Source organism: Cyprinodon tularosa, unplaced genomic scaffold (assembly GCF_016077235.1).
Source record: "Cyprinodon tularosa strain WSP-4 unplaced genomic scaffold, ASM1607723v1 ctg645, whole genome shotgun sequence".
Lineage (NCBI taxonomy): Eukaryota > Metazoa > Chordata > Actinopteri > Cyprinodontiformes > Cyprinodontidae > Cyprinodon > Cyprinodon tularosa.
Window position 1 is genome coordinate 603,245 of NW_024039391.1, and position 22,916 is coordinate 626,160.

Here is a 22,916-nt window from a genome sequence, read left to right on the forward strand (position 1 = left end):
AGATGTATATCTGGATGCGCGGGAGGGACGGACCGCGCTCCCCCGGGGACGGACCGCGCTCCCCCGGGGACGCACCGCGCTCCACCGGGGACGCACCGCGCTCCACCGGGGACGGACCGCGCTCCACCGGGGACGGACCGCGCTCCCCCGGGGACGGACCGCGCTCCCCCGGGGACGGACCGCGCTCCCCCGGGGACGGACCGCGCTCCCCCGGGGACGGACCGCGCTCCCCCGGGGACGGACCGCGCTCCCCCGGGGACGCACCGCGCTCCACCGGGGACGCACCGCGCTCCACCGGGGACGGACCGCGCTCCACCGGGGACGGACCGCGCTCCCCCGGGGACGCACCGCGCTCCCCCGGGGACGGACCGCGCTCCCCCGGGGACGGACCGCGCTCCACCGGGGACGGACCGCGCTCCCCCGGGGACGCACCGCGCTCCCCCGGGGACGCACCGCGCTCCACCGGGGACGGACCGCGCTCCCCCGGGGACGCACCGCGCTCCCCCGGGGACGGACCGCGCTCCCCCGGGGACGGACCGCGCTCCCCCGGGGACGCACCGCGCTCCACCGGGGACGGACCGCGCTCCACCGGGGACGGACCGCGCTCCCCCGGGGACGGACCGCGCTTCCCCGGGGACGGACCGCGCTCCCCCGGGGACGCACCGCGCTCCCCCGGGGACGCACCGCGCTCCCCCGGGGACGGACCGCGCTCCCCCGGGGACGCACCGCGCTCCCCCGGGGACGGACCGCGCTCCCCGGGATGCACCGCGCTCCCCGGGACGGATCGTGTAGTGACAGAGCCGATGGCAGCGATTAAGTGCGAACTGGAGACATTCCCTGAGGTCAAAGTTCAAATGTTCCTGTGATCTGCTTACTAAAAACAAACACCTTCTCCCCGTTAGCCAGAGGCTTCTGAGATGCTGTCATCTCACCGTCAGTCACACCCAGAGCTGCAGCTGCTTTAGCTCACCAACTCATAACACTCTCTACCTTTTTCCATGTCATCCTGAACTCACCAGTTTACCATTATTTCTACAAAGAAAAACTATTTTAGAAACTCATTTGGAACCGGTAGAAGGACCTGATGGGGCAGAAAAGCTTGTGAACAAACATCAGTCCAATAAAAGCCATAATCTACAGATGCATCTGAAGACAGTAGGTCTCATTAACAGGAACCTGCTGAGACCAAGCGGCAGAGTCTGTTTAGCTGAACATGATGATCAGTCTGGCTTTATGTGGTGGCATAAAGAAGAGGCATCCAACATGAACAGATTCTCTGCTCTGCATCAGCTCTAAGAAGGCTGATCGATAACTGATCTGAGGCCAGCGGTCAGGCGAGGAGCCACGGGCCATCAGAACGGAGCAAAGAGCAGCAGCTCTGCCAACTGCTAACAGTTAGCACGAGGCAAGGGCCGGCATGAACTCTAACAGAACAACTAATTTAAGCAAAAATAGCAGTTTGATGGTATCATGATTACAGCTCCATCTCTGACATTTCTAATTTAAAAAAACTGAGAAAAATTAAATTCTAGATGTGATTTTCGCTGCTCTTCAGTATAAATGTTTTAGCATTTAAATACACTCTGTAACTCCTCTTCCCTCCATTAAAGACATTTCATCCCAGCGCTGCATGTCCCGTGACATCATCAATGACCCCTCACCCCCCCACCTGCTGCCCTCTGGGAAGAGGCTTCCCAGCATTCAATGCAGGACCAGCAGGTTCTGCAGCAGCTTCTTCCCCACCGCCATCACACTGAGGAATGTTGAAACATCACCAAGCATCTGCATCATACTTAGAATGTTTGCACTGCCGACATGGCTGAATATTTTTAGAATCCCTTTAAATAGAATTTAATGTTCTACAGCTTTTTGCACCATATTTATTTATTCTGCACTGAACCTTTCCATATCAATGCCTTTTGCAACATGACTTCACTGGTTTATTTTCTCTTTGTTTACATTCTGATCACTGCTGCACTTTGTAAACGGTAATGTTCATTTCACTGCTAAGCTGCTCATTATCTGTTCATAAGCTCTACGCATCGACATTTTGTTTTCTATGCACTCTGTGTGTATAAGAAGACAAAGTTTGTCTAAAACTAACCAAGTTTAGATCATAAACTCAAGTTAAAATAAAGTTCTTTTTACTTAACTTTATGTATTTTCTTCCACTGGGATGATAAATTAATCTGCATCTTTGTTCTACCATTTCTGTTAACCACTTTGTGACCTGCCCTCTCTATTGAAGGTGCTATAGAAATACATTTACTAACTGTTCCTTATGTTCCTAACTAGGGATGGGGATTGTTAATATTTATTGATATCGATACCTTTATCGATACTCCTTATTGATCCGAGTCTTTATCGATACCACTATCGATACTTTTCTGTTATTTGGGGGAAAGACGATGCAACAATATTTTTTTAACAGACAGAAAAGAAGTGGGGAAAAAATTATTTGAAGAAATGTCTTCTTTTGGTTTAAAAAAATATATACATTTTCACAATTGTTGGTTAATGTATTGTCTACTGTCACTTTTCATCACGTTTTTAGTGATTAGGAAACTATTTAGTAAATAAATAATTGTATTTTAAATTAAATGTAATTTTTAATAAATGTTGGCATCAGTAGTTAATTATATATTCTAAAATAGTTAGAGCAATATACAACTGTATTACTCATGTTTCTCGCCAAAATCTCAATTTCCCGTTTTCTTTACGTTACACTCGAACGCATCATGATAACCTAATTGTCGTTTTACTGAGCCAATCTGAACACATCATCACGCAGCACGTCTGAAACTTTATTTACTTTTCAAGCTAACTAGCTTGTATGCTTCCGATTACAACACAGATTTCACAATTACTATTTTTAACTGACCGGACAAGCTACAAAGTCTGTGTGCGCTTACCAGTGGTACTCTGAGTGGATGATGAAGACAGACCGGATGTGGTGCGACGGCAGCAGCAGGACAGTCGAAGGTACTGCATTTAGCCTTTATTTGATGCACAATACTAATGTGCTTGGCCATTGAAGTTGTGTTCCCCCCTTTAAAAGAGATGATTTTGCAACATAAGTTGCATTCTGCTTCTTCTTTATCTTTGAGCTTGGTAAAATGAAGCCAAACTTTAGACCTTTTCGTCCGTTCAGCCATCCTCGAATCACGAGCGAAGTTAACTGCCAGACTTCACTTGTTTTACTTTTAATATCTGTTTGCTTACAATTTCATTCCAAAGCATTGGTGGACATGCTGCAGTGATTGGATTGATTAGATTTAAATGCTGTGACGCGACTCGACGGACACACAATTATGTTACAGGACCTCCGGGAGAAAAAAACAAAAAGACTCGATAGTGGTATCGATAAGCCCAAACGTTATTGATTTTCGGGTTTTGAAAAAAGTGGAACCGGGTCCTTGATGGAACCGGGTTTCGATCCCCATCCCTATTCCTAACAGAGCACTTCGCTCTCAATCTGCAGGTTTACTAGTGGTTCCTAGAATTTGTAAAAGTAGAATGGGAGGCAGATCTTTTAGTTATCAGGCTCCTCTCCTGTGGAACCAACTACCAGTTTTAGTCCGTGAGGCAGACACCCTGTCTACTTTTAAGGCTAGGCTTAAAACTTTCCTTTTTGATGAAGCTTCTAGTTAGAGTGGCTCAGGTTATCCTGATCTATCTCTATAGTTCTGCTGCTATAGGCTTAGACTGCTGGAGGACATAGGGACCCCTTTTTCATCATTCTGCTTCATTCTATCTCTATTCTCCCACTCTGCAGAATCTGTTAGTTCAATCTCTAACGTTCTGCTCTCTCTGCTTTTTCTCATAGTAGCTTCATCTGGTCTGTTCCTGTTTGGCTGGATGATCTGGTTGAATTGTCTCTATAAAGTGACCTGAGATGACATGATGTGAATTGGAGCTATAGAAATAAACTGAATAGATTTAACTTTTAATATTTTGTTGAAGCCGCTTTTAGAAAACATGTGTGATCTAGAAAATGTTTCTGTCAGCCATACTAATAATTTTGGCTGCTATATATAAACTGTTTTCTGTGCAGAGAAGAATGAGCGCAGTCAGACGGGCCACAGCTACGCTTTATTTCTGCTTTCACTTTATCAGCAGAGCATTAGTGAGCAGAACAATCACCAAACTGTTAGGCTCAGGAACACGACGCTAACAGTTGTTAGCTTGTTCATTCCATTCTAGACCCCTTTCACCTACTGTGGCTGATACTCCACACAGAGCATTAGATCAGCTGCTGTCTGAACACACAGAGAAGCCTTCTTCCAGCTGTTTTCCTCTTTTAGCTTTGGATGAAGTTTTCCCACTTAGCTGACTTTAAGCTGTTTCATACTACACCAGTTAGCCCTGCTTTAAGGGGCCAAAGGCATCCCCTCCATCCGCTACCACACTACTGAAGCTGCAGAGGCAACAGCTACAGGGAGCGCTGGGGGGGTGGGGGGTGGCAGAGACTGCAGGAGGAGTATGACAGAACGTCAGTGGTTCTGAAGCCGTGACTTGTCCATCCTGGGGGAATAGCTTGGAAGCAGTAAGCAGCCTCTGGTACCAAGCCCCGCCCCTACAGGTAGATCCACACATCTAGATGCAGCAGGTCAGATGTTTCCCAAACGGAGCTCTAATCAGATGGAAATGGGTCCTTTTAAAAAGCTGCTCAGCTGAGCAGAGACGAGTAAACAGCTGGGTCTCATTTTCAGCATGAAGGAAACATTTCAGAAGCTTAAATATAAACCAGTGAGTACGTTCAAGAAAATTATTTACTTTACACCATTTTAAAGATGATTAAATATGAATGATTAATGGTTTGAATGAGTCTAATCCACTCAGGGTCAGGAGGATAAATATCTGAAGCAACGTCTCATGACAACATCCCCCTTCAGCAGCCATTAGCAACTAATTCTGCTCTTTAAAGTTCAACAGACTGTGGTGAAGCGCTTCAGACTGGTTCTTCCAGCATTTCCACCATCATCTGTCCCTTTGGGAGCGCTGGCTTAGTGGTTAGAGCAGCGCTCTGCGCTCTGAGAAGGTTGCAAGTACCCGGTTCAAGACGCCTAACCCCACACTGCTCCCCAGGCGCCACACAATGGCAGCCCTCTGCTCCCTAAGGGGAGGGGTTAAATACAGAGAGGGAATTCCTCCTTTATTTCCGTCCCACATTATCTGCATTCTGTCAGCAGTGTCTTTTCTGACACCTGTGCAGGTATTCAGCCCATATGTGACGCAGCGTCTGACCTTCTTGTGTGCACTGAAGATTCTCCGTAACGTGTCGGGGTTCTTCTCCGCCTGCTTGCCCATGGCCGGCCTCCTGGGACCGCTCGCCAGCACTCGAAGGCTGTCTTCTGAGAAGTCCACCGTACCTGCAGGAAACCAGATCACCTCCATTAGCCCTCTCTGCTTCTAGGCTCCGCCTGAGCAGGACGCTCAGCAGAGGCTCTGATGACGTCACTGTTTGGATCAAAGCATTCCTCTGCTGGCGCGCCATGTTTACATTTCTACACAGATACATTTACTGGTTTCTCTAGCGCTGATGTTCCAGTGGGAAGATTCCCGTTTCCTGGGAGAAACTAAACCTGAAGCATTCAGGGGAAAAGAGGCTAGTTTCTCTGTGCAGCTGAACAGAGTTCATCAGGAGAACAAACAGTTTAACCCCGCGGTGTTCAGTCGTCAGGAGAACAGGACGTGGAGAGAGAACCTGAGAGCGTTTACCTCGATGCGGCTTCCTGTCCAGCCTCTCAGAGGTCTTCTTGCTCTCCCTGCTGGCTGGTTTCTCCCAGACCTGCAGACTCTCTCTGCTCTCCAGCCTCTCAAACGGATCTGGAACATCGTCGCCCATCGCCTCCTTCGCCGTAAGCGCTGGGGTCACCGTGGAGACGGCAGGCTGCATAACCTTCCTCCTCATGTGGGGTTCAGAGTCGCCGTCCGCGCCGTCACTGTCGCTCATGTCATCGAAGCCAAAGTATTGGATTTTGTAGCTGGACCTGCCGTCTGTGCTGTCGCCGCTGTTTTCCCCCTGATCGAAATCCGTGTCGTCGAAGCCGAACAGGTCGTCCTTTGACTTGGTCTGCTTGGGCCTGACAAGAGAACTGACATCAGACAAGAGGACAGAGGTTTTCTTTCAGTTTATTAAAAGAATGTTTTAATATTTTATCTCCTTCAGAGAAACAAGATTTAGTGAAAAATGTGAATTCAAAGATTTTGTCAGGTCTACAGAGCATCCTTTATATCTGATCCTTAGAAAATCTACTAGTTATCGTTTCTATTGTAACTATTTTTATGAATTCCCTACAACTTTAAATGTATTTTGCTCAAATGTCAACAGATTTAGATTTTTCTTAGTTCTTTATTTACAATGTATGGAAGCGTATTGCATCCGAAGAAAAACTAATTTAATAAAAGATGAGATGTCATTCTTAGGAGATCAGGAAGGACAGTCATTGCTGAGCTACGCTGCACGAAACATGAACAATGGTTGTCAGATTAATCAGCTTTTATTTCCTTTTAGTGAAATACTGAGTTTCCTCAGTGTGGATGGAAATAGTTTTAGTTTGTCAGCATCGGGCAGTCAGTCCACTCTACTCTGACCTGCTGGAAGTTCCTGCAGGAGCCTTTAAACCAGCACAGGAAGCTTTATGGCTCCAAATGATGCATCTGAAACTAGTCCCAGCTGGCTCTGTGGCGACCCAAAGAACCGTTCAGTACCTGCTAAACAATCCGACATCCTTTAAGGTTTGCAGCTGAGGCTTCAGCGTCGTTTAAAACGACCAGGTCCCAACGTCATGCAGCATGTGGATTCATACGAACAACTAAAACCATAAAGAGTCTGTAAGGAGCTGCTGACTGATTTTGGCGTATGGTCGCATGGCTGCATGCTTACTGCACTAGTAGTAATCCCAGGTGAAGTATTAAACCGGAGCGGAGCTCCAACGGGCATCAGGTCAGACCGCGGTACAGAGAAATGTTCAATGGAACAGATGATTTTAAGAAGTTTTCTTAAATAAGATTTATTACTGGCTCCATGAGTCATGACCAAATATAGAGATACGCATCTAGTAATTATGAGATAAGCGTTCGTATTTATTTTTCTTGCAATGCAATACGCTCCGTAACAAAGCAGCCAATCTTTTTCACCTAGAAACGGTGGTTCATATATTAGAACAGTTCGTGGTCGTCCATTCAGCAGTGATCTCTAATGTTGTCTTTTTCAGTCTGTGCTCCAGCTCTGAACCGCAGCCGGTCAGTCGCCACACAGACCATAACAGTCTTCTGTCATAGTTAGACCTTTCCTGATCCTCCATTTTAACCTGATGCAGCTCCAGTCTGACTGGATTGATGCTAACTGGCATAAACCAGTAATTATTGATTTAACTGTAAATAAAGCGATTCTGTCAGGAACTATTCTGACATCAGCAGCTTAGAAACGGAAGAGGACGTGATCTAAGGAGTCCTGCTTCTGCAAGCCAACATCCGCTGGTTTTCAAACCAACCACCTGTCCTACCTCGGCTGCTGCGCTTCCGTCTTTTTCCGCTGCCATCCCGTTTCTCCAAGCTCTGCCGTATCTCCTGAGGGGCCAACGCTAGGGGGCGCTGCATCGGCAGGGAACTCCTCCCTGCCCCTGTCCTGGTTGGTGACGTTAGTCATGGAAATGGATGAGGGCTGCAGCACTGTGCAGTCCCTCGTCCTGCCTCGGCCCCCTCCCCTGCCTGTTGTTTTGGTCTGGGGGGCTTCAGGTGTGACGCCAAAGGCTGCGTCGTCGAAGCTGCTGGAGTCCGGGGCTTTGCCAGAGCCCTGCTTGTTGGGCCTCCTGTACGTCCGGCAGTTGGAGTTCCTTTCCAGCGATACGGAGGCGGATGTCTGGGGGAATTTCTCAGCGGGGGCAGACCCCCCCATTACGTCGTTTCTCTCACCGAGGTGCTGCAGCTGTGGAGGAGACGGGGGCTTCCTGTGTAGGCTTTGCACTGAGTTAAGACCACCGGAACCCCAGGAGAGCGAGGGGGCCGGCTTCCGAGGTTCCTGAACTGGCGACTGTGGGCGGAGCCCCACGATGGCGTCCCAGGAGTCATACGTGGATTCTGCCTTGGAGCCCGACTTCAGGGTGGTGGTCTGGGACAGGGGCTGCTTATCGCTGTCTGAAGCATTCTGGTACCACGAGTAGCTGTGCTGGTTCTGCGGCAACGCCGGGTTCTGCCATGACGTTCCTACAGAGACAAAGATGGCAGGATTAAATCTGCACGACTTCAGGGGAAAACTGAGCAGGAAAATACGCCGAAAAAGAGACGATGGTTTGGTTCAAGTCCAGACGGGAGGAGGAGGAATACTTTCCTTATTAACAGCATCAGGGACGTCTTTACATTCATGCAATAAATAACAACCATGTGCATTGCTCAGAGAGAGGGAGACTTCCAGCAGATAACGGGAAGTTCTAGTGAGGACGCAGGCAGCAGCGTCTGGATCAGCTGTCTGATCTACTTTCTATAGTTCTAGTGAGGACGCAGGCAGCAGCGTCTGGATCAGCTGTCTGATCTACTTTCTATAGTTCTAGTGAGGACGCAGGCAGCAGCGTCTGGATCAGCTGTCTGATCTACTTTCTATAGTTCTAGTGAGGACGCAGGCAGCAGCGTCTGGATCAGCTGTCTGATCTACTTTCTATAGTTCTAGTGAGGACGCAGGCAGCAGCGTCTGGATCAGCTGTCTGATCTACTTTCTATAGTTCTAGTGAGGACGCAGGCAGCAGCGTCTGGATCAGCTGTCTGATCTACTTTTTATAGTTCTAGTGAGGACGCAGGCGGCAGCGTCTGGATCAGCTGTCTGATCTACTTTCTATAGTTCTAGTGAGGACGCAGGCGGCAGCGTCTGGATCAGCTGTCTGATCTACTTTCTATAGTTCTAGTGAGGACGCAGGCGGCAGCGTCTGGATCAGCTGTCTGATCTACTTTCTATAGTTCTAGTGAGGACGCAGGCGGCAGCGTCTGGATCAGCTGTCTGATCTACTTTCTATAGTTCTAGTGAGGACGCAGGCGGCAGCGTCTGGATCAGCTGTCTGATCTACTTTCTATAGTTCTAGTGAGGACGCAGGCGGCAGCGTCTGGATCAGCTGTCTGATCTACTTTCTATAGTTCTAGTGAGGACGCAGGCGGCAGCGTCTGGATCAGCTGTCTGATCTACTTTCTATAGTTCTAGTGAGGACGCAGGCGGCAGCGTCTGGATCAGCTGTCTGATCTACTTTCTATAGTTCTAGTGAGGACGCAGGCGGCAGCGTCTGGATCAGCTGTCTGATCTACTTTCTATAGTTCTAGTGAGGACGCAGGCAGCAGCGTCTGGATCAGCTGTCTGATCTACTTTCTATAGTTCTAGTGAGGACGCAGGCAGCAGCGTCTGGATCAGCTGTCTGATCTACTTTCTATAGTTCTAGTGAGGACGCAGGCAGCAGCGTCTGGATCAGCTGTCTGATCTACTTTCTATAGTTCTAGTGAGGACGCAGGCAGCAGCGTCTGGATCAGCTGTCTGATCTACTTTCTATAGTTCTAGTGAGGACGCAGGCAGCAGCGTCTGGATCAGCTGTCTGATCTACTTTTTATAGTTCTAGTGAGGACGCAGGCGGCAGCGTCTGGATCAGCTGTCTGATCTACTTTCTATAGTTCTAGTGAGGACGCAGGCGGCAGCGTCTGGATCAGCTGTCTGATCTACTTTCTATAGTTCTAGTGAGGACGCAGGCGGCAGCGTCTGGATCAGCTGTCTGATCTACTTTCTATAGTTCTAGTGAGGACGCAGGCGGCAGCGTCTGGATCAGCTGTCTGATCTACTTTCTATAGTTCTAGTGAGGACGCAGGCGGCAGCGTCTGGATCAGCTGTCTGATCTACTTTCTATAGTTCTAGTGAGGACGCAGGCGGCAGCGTCTGGATCAGCTGTCTGATCTACTTTCTATAGTTCTAGTGAGGACGCAGGCAGCAGCGTCTGGATCAGCTGTCTGATCTACTTTCTATAGTTCTAGTGAGGACGCAGGCAGCAGCGTCTGGATCAGCTGTCTGATCTACTTTCTATAGTTCTAGTGAGGACGCAGGCAGCAGCGTCTGGATCAGCTGTCTGATCTACTTTCTATAGTTCTAGTGAGGACGCAGGCAGCAGCGTCTGGATCAGCTGTCTGATCTACTTTCTATAGTTCTAGTGAGGACGCAGGCAGCAGCGTCTGGATCAGCTGTCTGATCTACTTTCTATAGTTCTAGTGAGGACGCAGGCGGCAGCGTCTGGATCAGCTGTCTGATCTACTTTCTATAGTTCTAGTGAGGACGCAGGCGGCAGCGTCTGGATCAGCTGTCTGATCTACTTTCTATAGTTCTAGTGAGGACGCAGGCGGCAGCGTCTGGATCAGCTGTCTGATCTACTTTCTATAGTTCTAGTGAGGACGCAGGCGGCAGCGTCTGGATCAGCTGTCTGATCTACTTTCTATAGTTCTAGTGAGGACGCAGGCGGCAGCGTCTGGATCAGCTGTCTGATCTACTTTCTATAGTTCTAGTGAGGACGCAGGCGGCAGCGTCTGGATCAGCTGTCTGATCTACTTTCTATAGTTCTAGTGAGGACGCAGGCAGCGGCGTCTGGATCAGCTGTCTGATCTACTTTCTATAGTTCTAGTGAGGACGCAGGCAGCGGCGTCTGGATCAGCTGTCTGATCTACTTTCTATAGTTCTAGTGAGGACGCAGGCAGCGGCGTCTGGATCAGCTGTCTGATCTACTTTCTATAGTTCTAGTGAGGACGCAGGCAGCGGCGTCTGGATCAGTGTCTGATCTACTTTCTATAGTTCTAGTGAGGACGCAGGCAGCGGCGTCTGGATCAGCTGTCTGATCTACTTTCTATAGTTCTAGTGAGGACGCAGGCAGCGGCGTCTGGATCAGCTGTCTGATCTACTTTCTATAGTTCTAGTGAGGACGCAGGCAGCGGCGTCTGGATCAGCTGTCTGATCTACTTTCTATAGTTCTAGTGAGGACGCAGGCAGTAGCGTCTGGATCAGCTGTCTGATCTACTTTCTATAGTTCTAGTGAGGACGCAGGCAGCGGCGTCTGGATCAGCTGTCTGATCTACTTTCTATAGTTCTAGTGAGGACGCAGGCAGCGGCGTCTGGATCAGCTGTCTGATCTACTTTCTATAGTTCTAGTGAGGACGCAGGCAGCGGCGTCTGGATCAGCTGTCTGATCTACTTTCTATAGTTCTAGTGAGGACGCAGGCAGCAGCGTCTGGATCAGCTGTCTGATCTACTTTCTATAGTTCTAGTGAGGACGCAGGCGGCAGCGTCTGGATCAGCCGTCTGATCTACTTTCTATAGTTCTAGTGAGGACGCAGGCGGCAGCGTCTGGATCAGCCGTCTGATCTACTTTCTATAGTTCTAGTGAGGACGCAGGCGGCAGCGTCTGGATCAGCTGTCTGATCTACTTTCTATAGTTCTAGTGAGGACGCAGGCGGCAGCGTCTGGATCAGCTGTCTGATCTACTTTCTATAGTTCTAGTGAGGACGCAGGCGGCAGCGTCTGGATCAGCTGTCTGATCTACTTTCTATAGTTCTAGTGAGGACGCAGGCGGCAGCGTCTGGATCAGCTGTCTGATCTACTTTCTATAGTTCTAGTTAGGACGCAGGCAGCAGCGTCTGGATCAGCTGTCTGATCTACTTTCTATAGTTCTAGTGAGGACGCAGGCAGCAGCGTCTGGATCAGCTGTCTGATCTACTTTCTATAGTTCTAGTGAGGACGCAGGCAGCAGCGTCTGGATCAGCTTTCTGATCTACTTTCTATAGTTCTAGTGAGGACGCAGGCAGCAGCGTCTGGATCAGCTGTCTGATCTACTTTCTATAGTTCTAGTGAGGACGCAGGCGGCAGCGTCTGGATCAGCCGTCTGATCTACTTTCTATAGTTCTAGTGAGGACGCAGGCGGCGGCGTCTGGATCAGCTGTCTGATCTACTTTCTATAGTTCTAGTGAGGACGCAGGCGGCGGCGTCTGGATCAGCTGTCTGATCTACTTTCTATAGTTCTAGTGAGGACGCAGGCAGCGGCGTCTGGATCAGCTGTCTGATCTACTTTCTATAGTTCTAGTTAGGACGCAGGCAGCGGCGTCTGGATCAGCTGTCTGATCTACTTTCTATAGTTCTAGTGAGGACGCAGGCAGCGGCGTCTGGATCAGCTGTCTGATCTACTTTCTATAGTTCTAGTGAGGACGCAGGCAGCGGCGTCTGGATCAGCTGTCTGATCTACTTTCTATAGTTCTAGTGAGGACGCAGGCAGCGGCGTCTGGATCAGCTGTCTGATCTACTTTCTATAGTTCTAGTGAGGACGCAGGCAGCGGCGTCTGGATCAGCTGTCTGATCTACTTTCTATAGTTCTAGTGAGGACGCAGGCAGCGGCGTCTGGATCAGCTGTCTGATCTACTTTCTATAGTTCTAGTGAGGACGCAGGCAGCGGCGTCTGGATCAGCTGTCTGATCTACTTTCTATAGTTCTAGTGAGGACGCAGGCAGCGGCGTCTGGATCAGCTGTCTGATCTACTTTCTATAGTTCTAGTGAGGACGCAGGCAGCGGCGTCTGGATCAGCCGTCTGATCTACTTTCTATAGTTCTAGTGAGGACGCAGGCAGCGGCGTCTGGATCAGCCGTCTGATCTACTTTCTATAGTTCTAGTGAGGACGCAGGCAGCGGCGTCTGGATCAGCTGTCTGATCTACTTTCTATAGTTCTAGTGAGGACGCAGGCAGCAGCGTCTGGATCAGCTGTCTGATCTACTTTCTATAGTTCTAGTGAGGACGCAGGCAGCAGCGTCTGGATCAGCTGTCTGATCTACTTTCTATAGTTCTAGTGAGGACGCAGGCAGCAGCGTCTGGATCAGCTGTCTGATCTACTTTCTATAGTTCTAGTGAGGACGCAGGCAGCAGCGTCTGGATCAGCTGTCTGATCTACTTTCTATAGTTCTAGTGAGGACGCAGGCAGCAGCGTCTGGATCAGCTGTCTGATCTACTTTCTATAGTTCTAGTGAGGACGCAGGCAGCAGCGTCTGGATCAGCTGTCTGATCTACTTTCTATAGTTCTAGTGAGGACGCAGGCAGCAGCGTCTGGATCAGCTGTCTGATCTACTTTCTATAGTTCTAGTGAGGACGCAGGCAGCAGCGTCTGGATCAGCTGTCTGATCTACTTTCTATAGTTCTAGTGAGGACGCAGGCAGCAGCGTCTGGATCAGCTGTCTGATCTACTTTCTATAGTTCTAGTGAGGACGCAGGCAGCAGCGTCTGGATCAGCTGTCTGATCTACTTTCTATAGTTCTAGTGAGGACGCAGGCAGCAGCGTCTGGATCAGCTGTCTGATCTACTTTCTATAGTTCTAGTGAGGACGCAGGCAGCAGCGTCTGGATCAGCTGTCTGATCTACTTTCTATAGTTCTAGTGAGGACGCAGGCAGCAGCGTCTGGATCAGCTGTCTGATCTACTTTCTATAGTTCTAGTGAGGACGCAGGCAGCAGCGTCTGGATCAGCTGTCTGATCTACTTTCTATAGTTCTAGTGAGGACGCAGGCAGCAGCGTCTGGATCAGCTGTCTGATCTACTTTCTATAGTTCTAGTGAGGACGCAGGCAGCAGCGTCTGGATCAGCTGTCTGATCTACTTTCTATAGTTCTAGTGAGGACGCAGGCAGCAGCGTCTGGATCAGCTGTCTGATCTACTTTCTATAGTTCTAGTGAGGACGCAGGCAGCAGCGTCTGGATCAGCTGTCTGATCTACTTTCTATAGTTCTAGTGAGGACGCAGGCAGCAGCGTCTGGATCAGCTGTCTGATCTACTTTCTATAGTTCTAGTGAGGACGCAGGCAGCGGCGTCTGGATCAGCTGTCTGATCTACTTTCTATAGTTCTAGTGAGGACGCAGGCAGCGGCGTCTGGATCAGCTGTCTGATCTACTTTCTATAGTTCTAGTGAGGACGCAGGCAGCAGCGTCTGGATCAGCTGTCTGATCTACTTTCTATAGTTCTAGTGAGGACGCAGGCAGCAGCGTCTGGATCAGCTGTCTGATCTACTTTCTATAGTTCTAGTGAGGACGCAGGCAGCAGCGTCTGGATCAGCTGTCTGATCTACTTTCTATAGTTCTAGTGAGGAAGCAGGCAGCGGCGTCTGGATCAGCTGTCTGATCTACTTTCTATAGTTCTAGTGAGGACGCAGGCAGCAGCGTCTGGATCAGCTGTCTGATCTACTTTCTATAGTTCTAGTGAGGACGCAGGCAGCAGCGTCTGGATCAGCTGTCTGATCTACTTTCTATAGTTCTAGTGAGGACGCAGGCAGCAGCGTCTGGATCAGCTGTCTGATCTACTTTCTATAGTTCTAGTGAGGACGCAGGCAGCAGCGTCTGGATCAGCTGTCTGATCTACTTTCTATAGTTCTAGTGAGGACGCAGGCAGCAGCGTCTGGATCAGCTGTCTGATCTACTTTATATAGTTCTAGTGAGGACGCAGGCAGCAGCGTCTGGATCAGCTGTCTGATCTACTTTATATAGTTCTAGTGAGGACGCAGGCAGCAGCGTCTGGATCAGCTGTCTGATCTACTTTCTATAGTTCTAGTGAGGACGCAGGCAGCAGCGTCTGGATCAGCTGTCTGATCTACTTTCTATAGTTCTAGTGAGGACGCAGGCAGCAGCGTCTGGATCAGCTGTCTGATCTACTTTCTATAGTTCTAGTGAGGACGCAGGCAGCAGCGTCTGGATCAGCTGTCTGATCTACTTTCTATAGTTCTAGTGAGGACGCAGGCAGCAGCGTCTGGATCAGCTGTCTGATCTACTTTCTATAGTTCTAGTGAGGACGCAGGCAGCAGCGTCTGGATCAGCTGTCTGATCTACTTTCTATAGTTCTAGTGAGGACGCAGGCAGCAGCGTCTAGATCAGCTGTCTGATCTACTTTCTATAGTTCTAGTGAGGACGCAGGCAGCAGCATCTGGATCAGCTGTCTGATCTACTTTCTATAGTTCTAGTGAGGACGCAGGCAGCGGCGTCTGGATCAGCTGTCTGATCTACTTTCTATAGTTCTAGTGAGGACGCAGGCAGCAGCGTCTGGATCAGCTGTCTGATCTACTTTCTATAGTTCTAGTGAGGACGCAGGCAGCAGCGTCTGGATCAGCTGTCTGATCTACTTTCTATAGTTCTAGTGAGGACGCAGGCAGCAGCGTCTGGATCAGCTGTCTGATCTACTTTCTATAGTTCTAGTGAGGACGCAGGCAGCAGCGTCTAGATCAGCTGTCTGATCTACTTTCTATAGTTCTAGTGAGGACGCAGGCAGCAGCGTCTGGATCAGCTGTCTGATCTACTTTCTATAGTTCTAGTGAGGACGCAGGCAGCAGCGTCTGGATCAGCTGTCTGATCTACTTTCTATAGTTCTAGTGAGGACGCAGGCAGCAGCGTCTGGATCAGCTGTCTGATCTACTTTCTATAGTTCTAGTGAGGACGCAGGCAGCAGCGTCTGGATCAGCTGTCTGATCTACTTTCTATAGTTCTAGTGAGGACGCAGGCAGCAGCGTCTGGATCAGCTGTCTGATCTACTTTCTATAGTTCTAGTGAGGACACAGGCAGCAGCGTCTGGATCAGCTGTCTGATCTACTTTCTATAGTTCTAGTGAGGACGCAGGCAGCAGCGTCTGGATCAGCTGTCTGATCTACTTTCTATAGTTCTAGTGAGAACGCAGGCAGCGGCGTCTGGATCAGCTGTCTGATCTACTTTCTATAGTTCTAGTGAGGACGCAGGCAGCGGCGTCTGGATCAGCTGTCTGATCTACTTTCTATAGTTCTAGTGAGGACACAGGCAGCAGCGTCTGGATCAGCTGTCTGATCTACTTTCTATAGTTCTAGTGAGGACGCAGGCAGCAGCGTCTGGATCAGCTGTCTGATCTACTTTCTATAGTTCTAGTGAGGACGCAGGCAGCAGCGTCTGGATCAGCTGTCTGATCTACTTTCTATAGTTCTAGTGAGGACGCAGGCAGCAGCGTCTGGATCAGCTGTCTGATCTACTTTCTATAGTTCTAGTGAGGACGCAGGCAGCAGCGTCTGGATCAGCTGTCTGATCTACTTTCTATAGTTCTAGTGAGGACGCAGGCAGCAGCGTCTGGATCAGCTGTCTGATCTACTTTCTATAGTTCTAGTGAGGACGCAGGCAGCAGCGTCTGGATCAGCTGTCTGATCTACTTTCTATAGTTCTAGTGAGGACACAGGCAGCAGCGTCTGGATCAGCTGTCTGATCTACTTTCTATAGTTCTAGTGAGGACGCAGGCAGCAGCGTCTGGATCAGCTGTCTGATCTACTTTCTATAGTTCTAGTGAGAACGCAGGCAGCAGTGTCTGGATCAGCTGTCTGATCTACTTTCTATAGTTCTAGTGAGGACGCAGGCAGCGGCGTCTGGATCAGCTGTCTGATCTACTTTCTATAGTTCTAGTGAGGACGCAGGCAGCAGCGTCTGGATCAGCTGTCTGATCTACTTTCTATAGTTCTAGTGAGGACGCAGGCAGCAGCGTCTGGATCAGCTGTCTGATCTACTTTCTATAGTTCTAGTGAGGACGCAGGCAGCAGCGTCTGGATCAGCTGTCTGATCTACTTTCTATAGCTCTAACCCTTAGCTCCAGTGTGTAATCCCCTCTGTGCCTTATATAAATAAATAGAAACACTCAAATGAAATACATTAAGTTAATCATTTATGAGCAGATCAAAAAGTGGAGAGCAGAAAATCAAAAGACTCGATCTGTAGAAAGAACAAATCATCCATTCCTGTTGAAACGGAAGCTGAAAAAGGTTTCAATGTCTTTTAAATGTGTGTCTGAGCAGGAAGCAGGAAGCAGGAAGCCATCATGACCCAGGCTGAAGGAAAGCAGCAGATGTGCAGAACATTTTAAAAACAAAGTCTGACGACTTCTTTTGCTCCCTTTGTTCACAGCTTTCTTCCCATTGAAAATAAACCAGGTGCTGATTGATGCTAGCTGCTATTTCCTAATTAAGACTTTAGGGCTGAAACAATTAATTGGATTAATCTCACATTCAATTCTATTCAGTTTATTTCTATAGCTCCAATTCACATCATGTCATCTCAGGTCACTTTATAGATATAAAACAACCAGATCATCCAGTCAGATTGATTCAAAGTTTTCTATCTAAGGAAAACCAGCTGATTGCATCGACTCATTGACTCTTCAGCAATCCCTCACACTAAGCATGCTTGTAGCGACAGTGGAGAGGAAAAACTCCCTTTGAACAGGAAGAAACCTCCAGCAGAACCAGGCTCAGTGTGAGCGGCCATCTGCTGAGGCCCACTGGGGTTCAAGGAGACAGAAGCAGACATAGAAAAAGAAGCATAGATACAAAAGGCAACTGTCAACCAGCTCCACAGGCGGCCCCGTCCAGGAAACACACAGCCAGGCAGACGAGCTCCGAGCCAGCTCCCATGTCAGAGGATGAAGAGAGCACATCCAGTTAGTCACAGTCAGAGAAACAGGACTACACTGGAAAACAGAGACTGTAAATATGCCTCTAGCTGACAGTGTAATGATTATTTAAAAATGGTAAAAATATTTATATAAATAAATATATATATATATATATATATATATATATATATATATATATATATATATATAAAAAACACTTTCTGCATTCAAGATAAAAAAAATGTTTTTGTCCGTCAATCTGCTCTATCCAGAAAGTGGAAAGGTTTGAGTTTCATCTGGCTTAATGTGTAAAAAAATCTTTGGCTATCCGATTATTAATTGAAAAAATAATCGACAGAATAACTGATTTGCAAAATAATCGTTTGTTGCAGCCCTCGCAGACCAAGGCTGAAAGAACAGGAACTCCACTAAAGTGTGTTAAATTAACTTCAGTCAAAGTGCAGTTCCTCCTCTATAGTGTCTCCAGGTGCAAAGACCCGACAGCGTGAAGCAAACGGGTCATAGAGCCACATCAGAAACCATCCAGGCCAAACCTACCACCAGCTGATAGCTGCTGGTTTCATTCAACACGCCTCCTGCCTGATGATGCGTCTGGTTAGGAAGGCAGAAAAAATTAAAAAATCAAGTTTGGGCGAATGTCTGGACAGAAACAGGAAACATGACCTAATAACAGCTTCATTTCCAGCCGGTGCTAAAGCAGAGCCTCTATGGAGGAGCTTTGTCTTCATGAAAGTCAGATTAACTGTAGAACTAAAGCTGAGATTAAACATATAAGCTGGGATGAGTTATGGCTGCTGGTGAGAAAATCCCAGTCCGGCTGCTTGAGATATAAACACAATAAGACGGCTGAGCTGACAGAGTTCAAACAGGAAACGGTTCACCATCCAGGCCTTCCTCTGTGTCAGACCTGTAGAAGTAGGTCGTCTCTGATCTTAGTGGTGAATGAAGAGTTCTACCCAGTCATCAGCACAGCTTCTGCACTGGGAGCTCTAAGCCAACCAGTTCAACCATCAACAGTCATTCAGTACCAACCACTGCAGACCTGGATGCTCGGTGAGTCCTTAGGCTAACAGTGGGGGGGGGGGTGATGAGAACACGTAAACAGGAAAGGTATAAAAATATAAATCTTGTGTTGAACGAACAAACTGATGCTGGAGATTGCTGCGTTCTGAACATTGCTGATGATTGCATCACTCCGCAATAAAAGAAGGTATTTAAAATATTGTTTTTGAATGGAAACCTGTTTAAATGTCTGAAAAATAATAATACAGAATCATAATGTTATATTGGAAATGATACCTTTTTCATCTTAACAAGTACGACGTTTCCAGAGAAGGTAAGTTTGTTTCTAAACTGGTAGTTTGAACCTTGAGAACTCCACCAGCAGAGCTACTGGTTTAGAGTATTTCTGAGGGGATTGATGGGCTAGAGGTTAGAGCAGCGCTCTGTGCTCTGGGAAGGATGCAGTACCACAGCTGGCCACTATGGGTCCCTGAGCAAGACCACTGCTCCCCGAGGAGATGGGTTAGATGCAGAGAGGGAATTTCTCCAATGTGAGATCAATAAAGTTCAATTAATATTATTAGGTAAGATTTATTTTTCCATCTTAGTAGAATTAGAGCCAACCCATTAAATCTGGTTAATGTTTGTGATCTCCTCCTCCATTCTAGATGTGATTAATCTATCTGTTACAGGGATATATACCAAAGGCTCTTGGTCAATTATAGACCTATATCCAATCTTCCTTTCTGATCTGATATCTTGATTAAGCAGTTTGTGTCCGACCACTTCCACCATAATGAACTTTTTGAAGAGTTTCAGTCTGGCTTTAGAGCTCATCATAGCACTGAAACAGCTCTGGTGAAAGTCACTAATGATATTCTCATGGCCTGGTTCTGCTGGAGGTTTCTTCCTGTTCAAAGGGAGTTTTTCCTCTCCACTGTCGCTACAAGCATGCTTAGTGTGAGGGATTGATGAAGAGTCAATGAGTCGATGCAATCAGCTGGTTTTCCTTAGATAGAAAACTTTGAATCAATCTGACTGGATGATCTGGTGAACTGGAAAGTGACCTGATGTGAATTGGAGCTATAGAAATAGACTAAATACAATGGAATTGGCCTCAGTCTATGCAGCAGAAACAATGACCAGTCCTATGCTGTGGTTGCTGAGCTTTTCCAGTAAAATAAAAACATGTCCTTTTTATCCTAAAGCAGTTTAATGAGAGCTAACTTTAAATGCTGCAGTAAATAAACTGGGAATACTTCCTTCAAAGCTTCACATAGAGAGACCATGACGTTACATTTCTAACGGCGTGTTCTTTAGAGGCCATTTTAAATATTGTACAGCTCCCCCTGCTCCATTAACAAGGCAGTGAGCGCTGAGGGCATCCTGTTCAGAGATGAAATGATCAAACTGTGACCTCTTCTGCCTCCAGGGTGTTTTTAGGTGAGCAGTGAAAGTAGCTGTAGGGCGGCGGCAGCAGGAAGCAATCTGAGGGCGACTGTGACCATGCGGTAGTACATCTGATGACCTCAGCTTTCCCCCAAACTTCAACAGAAAACGATAATCCTAAAATCCCAAACAGGCTGTAGGACAGACTGTCCACACAAACTGATGATGCGTCTCAACGCTGCCGCCGGTTCCTCCTCAGGACCCGTCCACCCGTCCGCCACAGACATGAGTGGAAAAGCGGCAGGTTGTTCATCACTTGCTGAGATCACCATCACTCCCTCCCTCACTGACCCCCAGGGAAATCTAAATACCTAAGATCTGCTTTTAAAGCCCAGATGGTAGCTGGAGGGTGATGTCATGAGGCTCTGCATCCTGAATGGCATCGACCTTCAACCAGGAGGAGCAGAGCTCTGATGTTCACACCTTCAGCCCCCATCAGAGCAGAGCACCGTTAGAGCGCACCGCTCACAACCACAGATCCATTTCAGTCACATTTCTGTTCATTTCAATCACTTTGGCCTAAAGCTCAGAGTCCCTAAAAACAAAATAATGATGAATTAGAGGAAGGCTTATTAATGCAGAGGCATTAGCTTTATGCTACGTTCAGACCGATAGCATCAGAGGCAGCAGCAGCAGCTGGTTTCCATGTAAAGTCAATGGTTGATGCGAATCCAGGTGCAGCAGAAGGTCCTGCAGCATCTAGAGCAGCGGCGCCTCATGAGCATCTGAGGAGCTTCAGAAGCAGCAGCTGCTGGAGGTGGAAAAATTGAACTTTCTCTGCTGGACGCGCCGCATCAACCAATGAGAGAAGCTGATCTGGGAGCTGGCAGGGAGTCAGACGCAGCACTGCTGATGCAGAGCGCTATGATCACTCCTCTGAAACAGTTTATTAACGCCTAAATTAACTTCAAATGTAGAAACCTGCCGGCAGAATATGTTGGCTTTTATTATCCTGCTGCCTGCAGTTTGTAGCACAGACCTGAAAAACGCTAACATCTACTTCTAGCCGCCAAAAAACAAACAGCCATCGACGAAAAGAAAAACCTGACAACAAATTTTCATTGTCGATAATCTTTACTAATAGCGGCAGAACTAAGAAAAATCCAGAAAAGCAACAGGGATCATCCCAGCCTGAAGACAAGATGACCCACAGGAGAGCTGATGGCGAGTCCAGAGGACGGAGTGGAGCCTCAGGAGGACCTGAGCAGAAACCACGCTGGACTCCTAACTGATCCAAGATCTTCTTGAAGGTAAAGTCAGCAGGATTTGGATCAGAGTCTGAAGGGAAAGAGGCGCCCGGTTTCCAGTCAGGCAGGATTTTAGACGCCATCTTGTTTTATCAATCCAAGGTCAGTGCAGACATCCACCAGGACAGCAGCGGCACTTTTTCCTTCTACTGACGGGGTTTAATAAGGAGATGCTGCTTTCCTTCTTTAGCTGCACCTCTGACATCTGCTGTGGAGGTCAGGGAACCTAGGAACTATGAGGAGAACCTGAAGACCAAACCAAGCAGTTCTCAGTCCTCAGCAGCGCTCCAGCTGACTGCCTCCATGTAACTAAAGCAGACGCTCATCAGAAGGAGACCAGAGCAGCTACTGAGGCACACTTTGCCTCCAGGACTCCGTCAAAGCTGTTCAAATCTCAACATCAACACTGACCGGCGGTCAGAGTCGACATCAGCCTCTATTCCTCCCGAGTCACATCCATGCAGGGAGCATTCAGAATGTGGGACTTGTTCCAAAGCTGATCTCTTAAGTTTAGGATTGGTTTAAGTTTCCAAATAATGACTAAGCTGAGATGGTGTGTGTCTTACCTGTGTTTGCTGTGGTGCTGTTGAAGAACCGGGCGGTGTCCTCCATCACTCTCAGCTGATTCCCATTCCCAGAGGGCCACAGAGTCTCTTCAGCCGACAGCGCCGTGTGGGATCCTCCCTGAAAGCTGGACCAGCTCCCCACATCCGAGGAGAAGCTCGGCCTCTCCGCCTGCGGAGGCTCCGCTGAGGCCGGCTTGGAGGGCGAGGACTTGCTAACTGCCCGGGACGACACTGGTTTAGACTCCTCATCGCTGTCGAAGCCGAACGGGTCGTCCTGGCCATCTGCGGAGGGGCGGGGCTTCTTGTAAACCTCCAGGACCGAGTCGTTCCTGGGAGCGCCGGCTCGCTTGGAGCCCACCTTGGCCTTATAGGTGGTGTCTCCCCATTTGGTACTGAGGGTGCCTTTTTTGGTGGACAGGACCTCATCAAACTTGGACGTGCCCTCCCCTCCCTTGCGGCTGTAGGTTTTCCCAAATCTGGACGTCATTGTTGCATCTGGTTCATGTTCTCTGAAAAAAATAAACAATGAAATTAGTCTTCTCTTACATTTCAGAGCACATCTTCTTTATTTGTATTTTTTTAAGTTTAAAAATTGTTTCATCAACTTAAATATATGAGAAAAAAACATTTCTGAGCTCATTTAACAGAAATTCAATGACCCAGATTAACTTTATTCATTAGAATAATCAGACTTAGAACGTAGTCTCTAACTGGGCTTCCTTAGATCCTAATGTTTAGAACCAAGCTCATCTCCTCCTAAATATGATCAATGTGAACAGGTTTATGCATAGAGTGGATTCATTTACAAACACAACAAAGTTAAAAAAGCAGCATTAGTGTCAAAGATCCAAATATATTTTTGACCTGATATTTTCAGTCCCTCAGATAATGAAGGAATCTTTCCTCTCTGCCTTCATGGCTGCAGGTGATCTGATAGTTTTACTAAATAATAAAACCTTTTAAATGATCTTCCTCTCTGCAGGAACTTGGTCTAATAAACCTCCAGGCTGTGATGGGCATCACAAGTTCACACCGACTCACCATCACCCTGCTCACTATCTGCTGCTTCTAGATCACTGGGAATTAGTGAAATTGTGATTAGCTTTATTTTTGTCGTGTTTTGTTTATTTTGACGTTTCCTTTAAATTATTTTAAAACCATTTAATTTAATGGTTAGACTAATGTGCCTTCTTACCAAAACATTTAA

General features: G+C 48.0%; 1 protein-coding gene across 3 annotated transcripts in view; it reads right to left on the reverse strand.

Moving 5' to 3' along the window:
- LOC119799046 (wings apart-like protein homolog) overlaps nt 1–22,916 on the reverse strand; it is a 35,247-nt gene that overhangs the window by 11,805 nt on the left and 526 nt on the right. For 2 of the 3 annotated variants that reach the window (XM_038308728.1, XM_038308726.1), the window contains exons 2-5: nt 21,710–22,218; nt 7,512–8,211; nt 5,722–6,098; nt 5,248–5,372 (exon numbers count right to left, since the gene is read on the reverse strand). In XM_038308728.1, the coding sequence (XP_038164656.1) occupies nt 5,248–5,372; nt 5,722–6,098; nt 7,512–8,211; nt 21,710–22,196 (1,689 nt within the window). In that variant the 5' untranslated portion in view covers nt 22,197–22,218. The remainder of the gene's footprint in view (nt 1–5,247; nt 5,373–5,721; nt 6,099–7,511; nt 8,212–21,709; nt 22,219–22,916) is intronic. The other variant, XM_038308727.1, reaches the window with a different exon arrangement.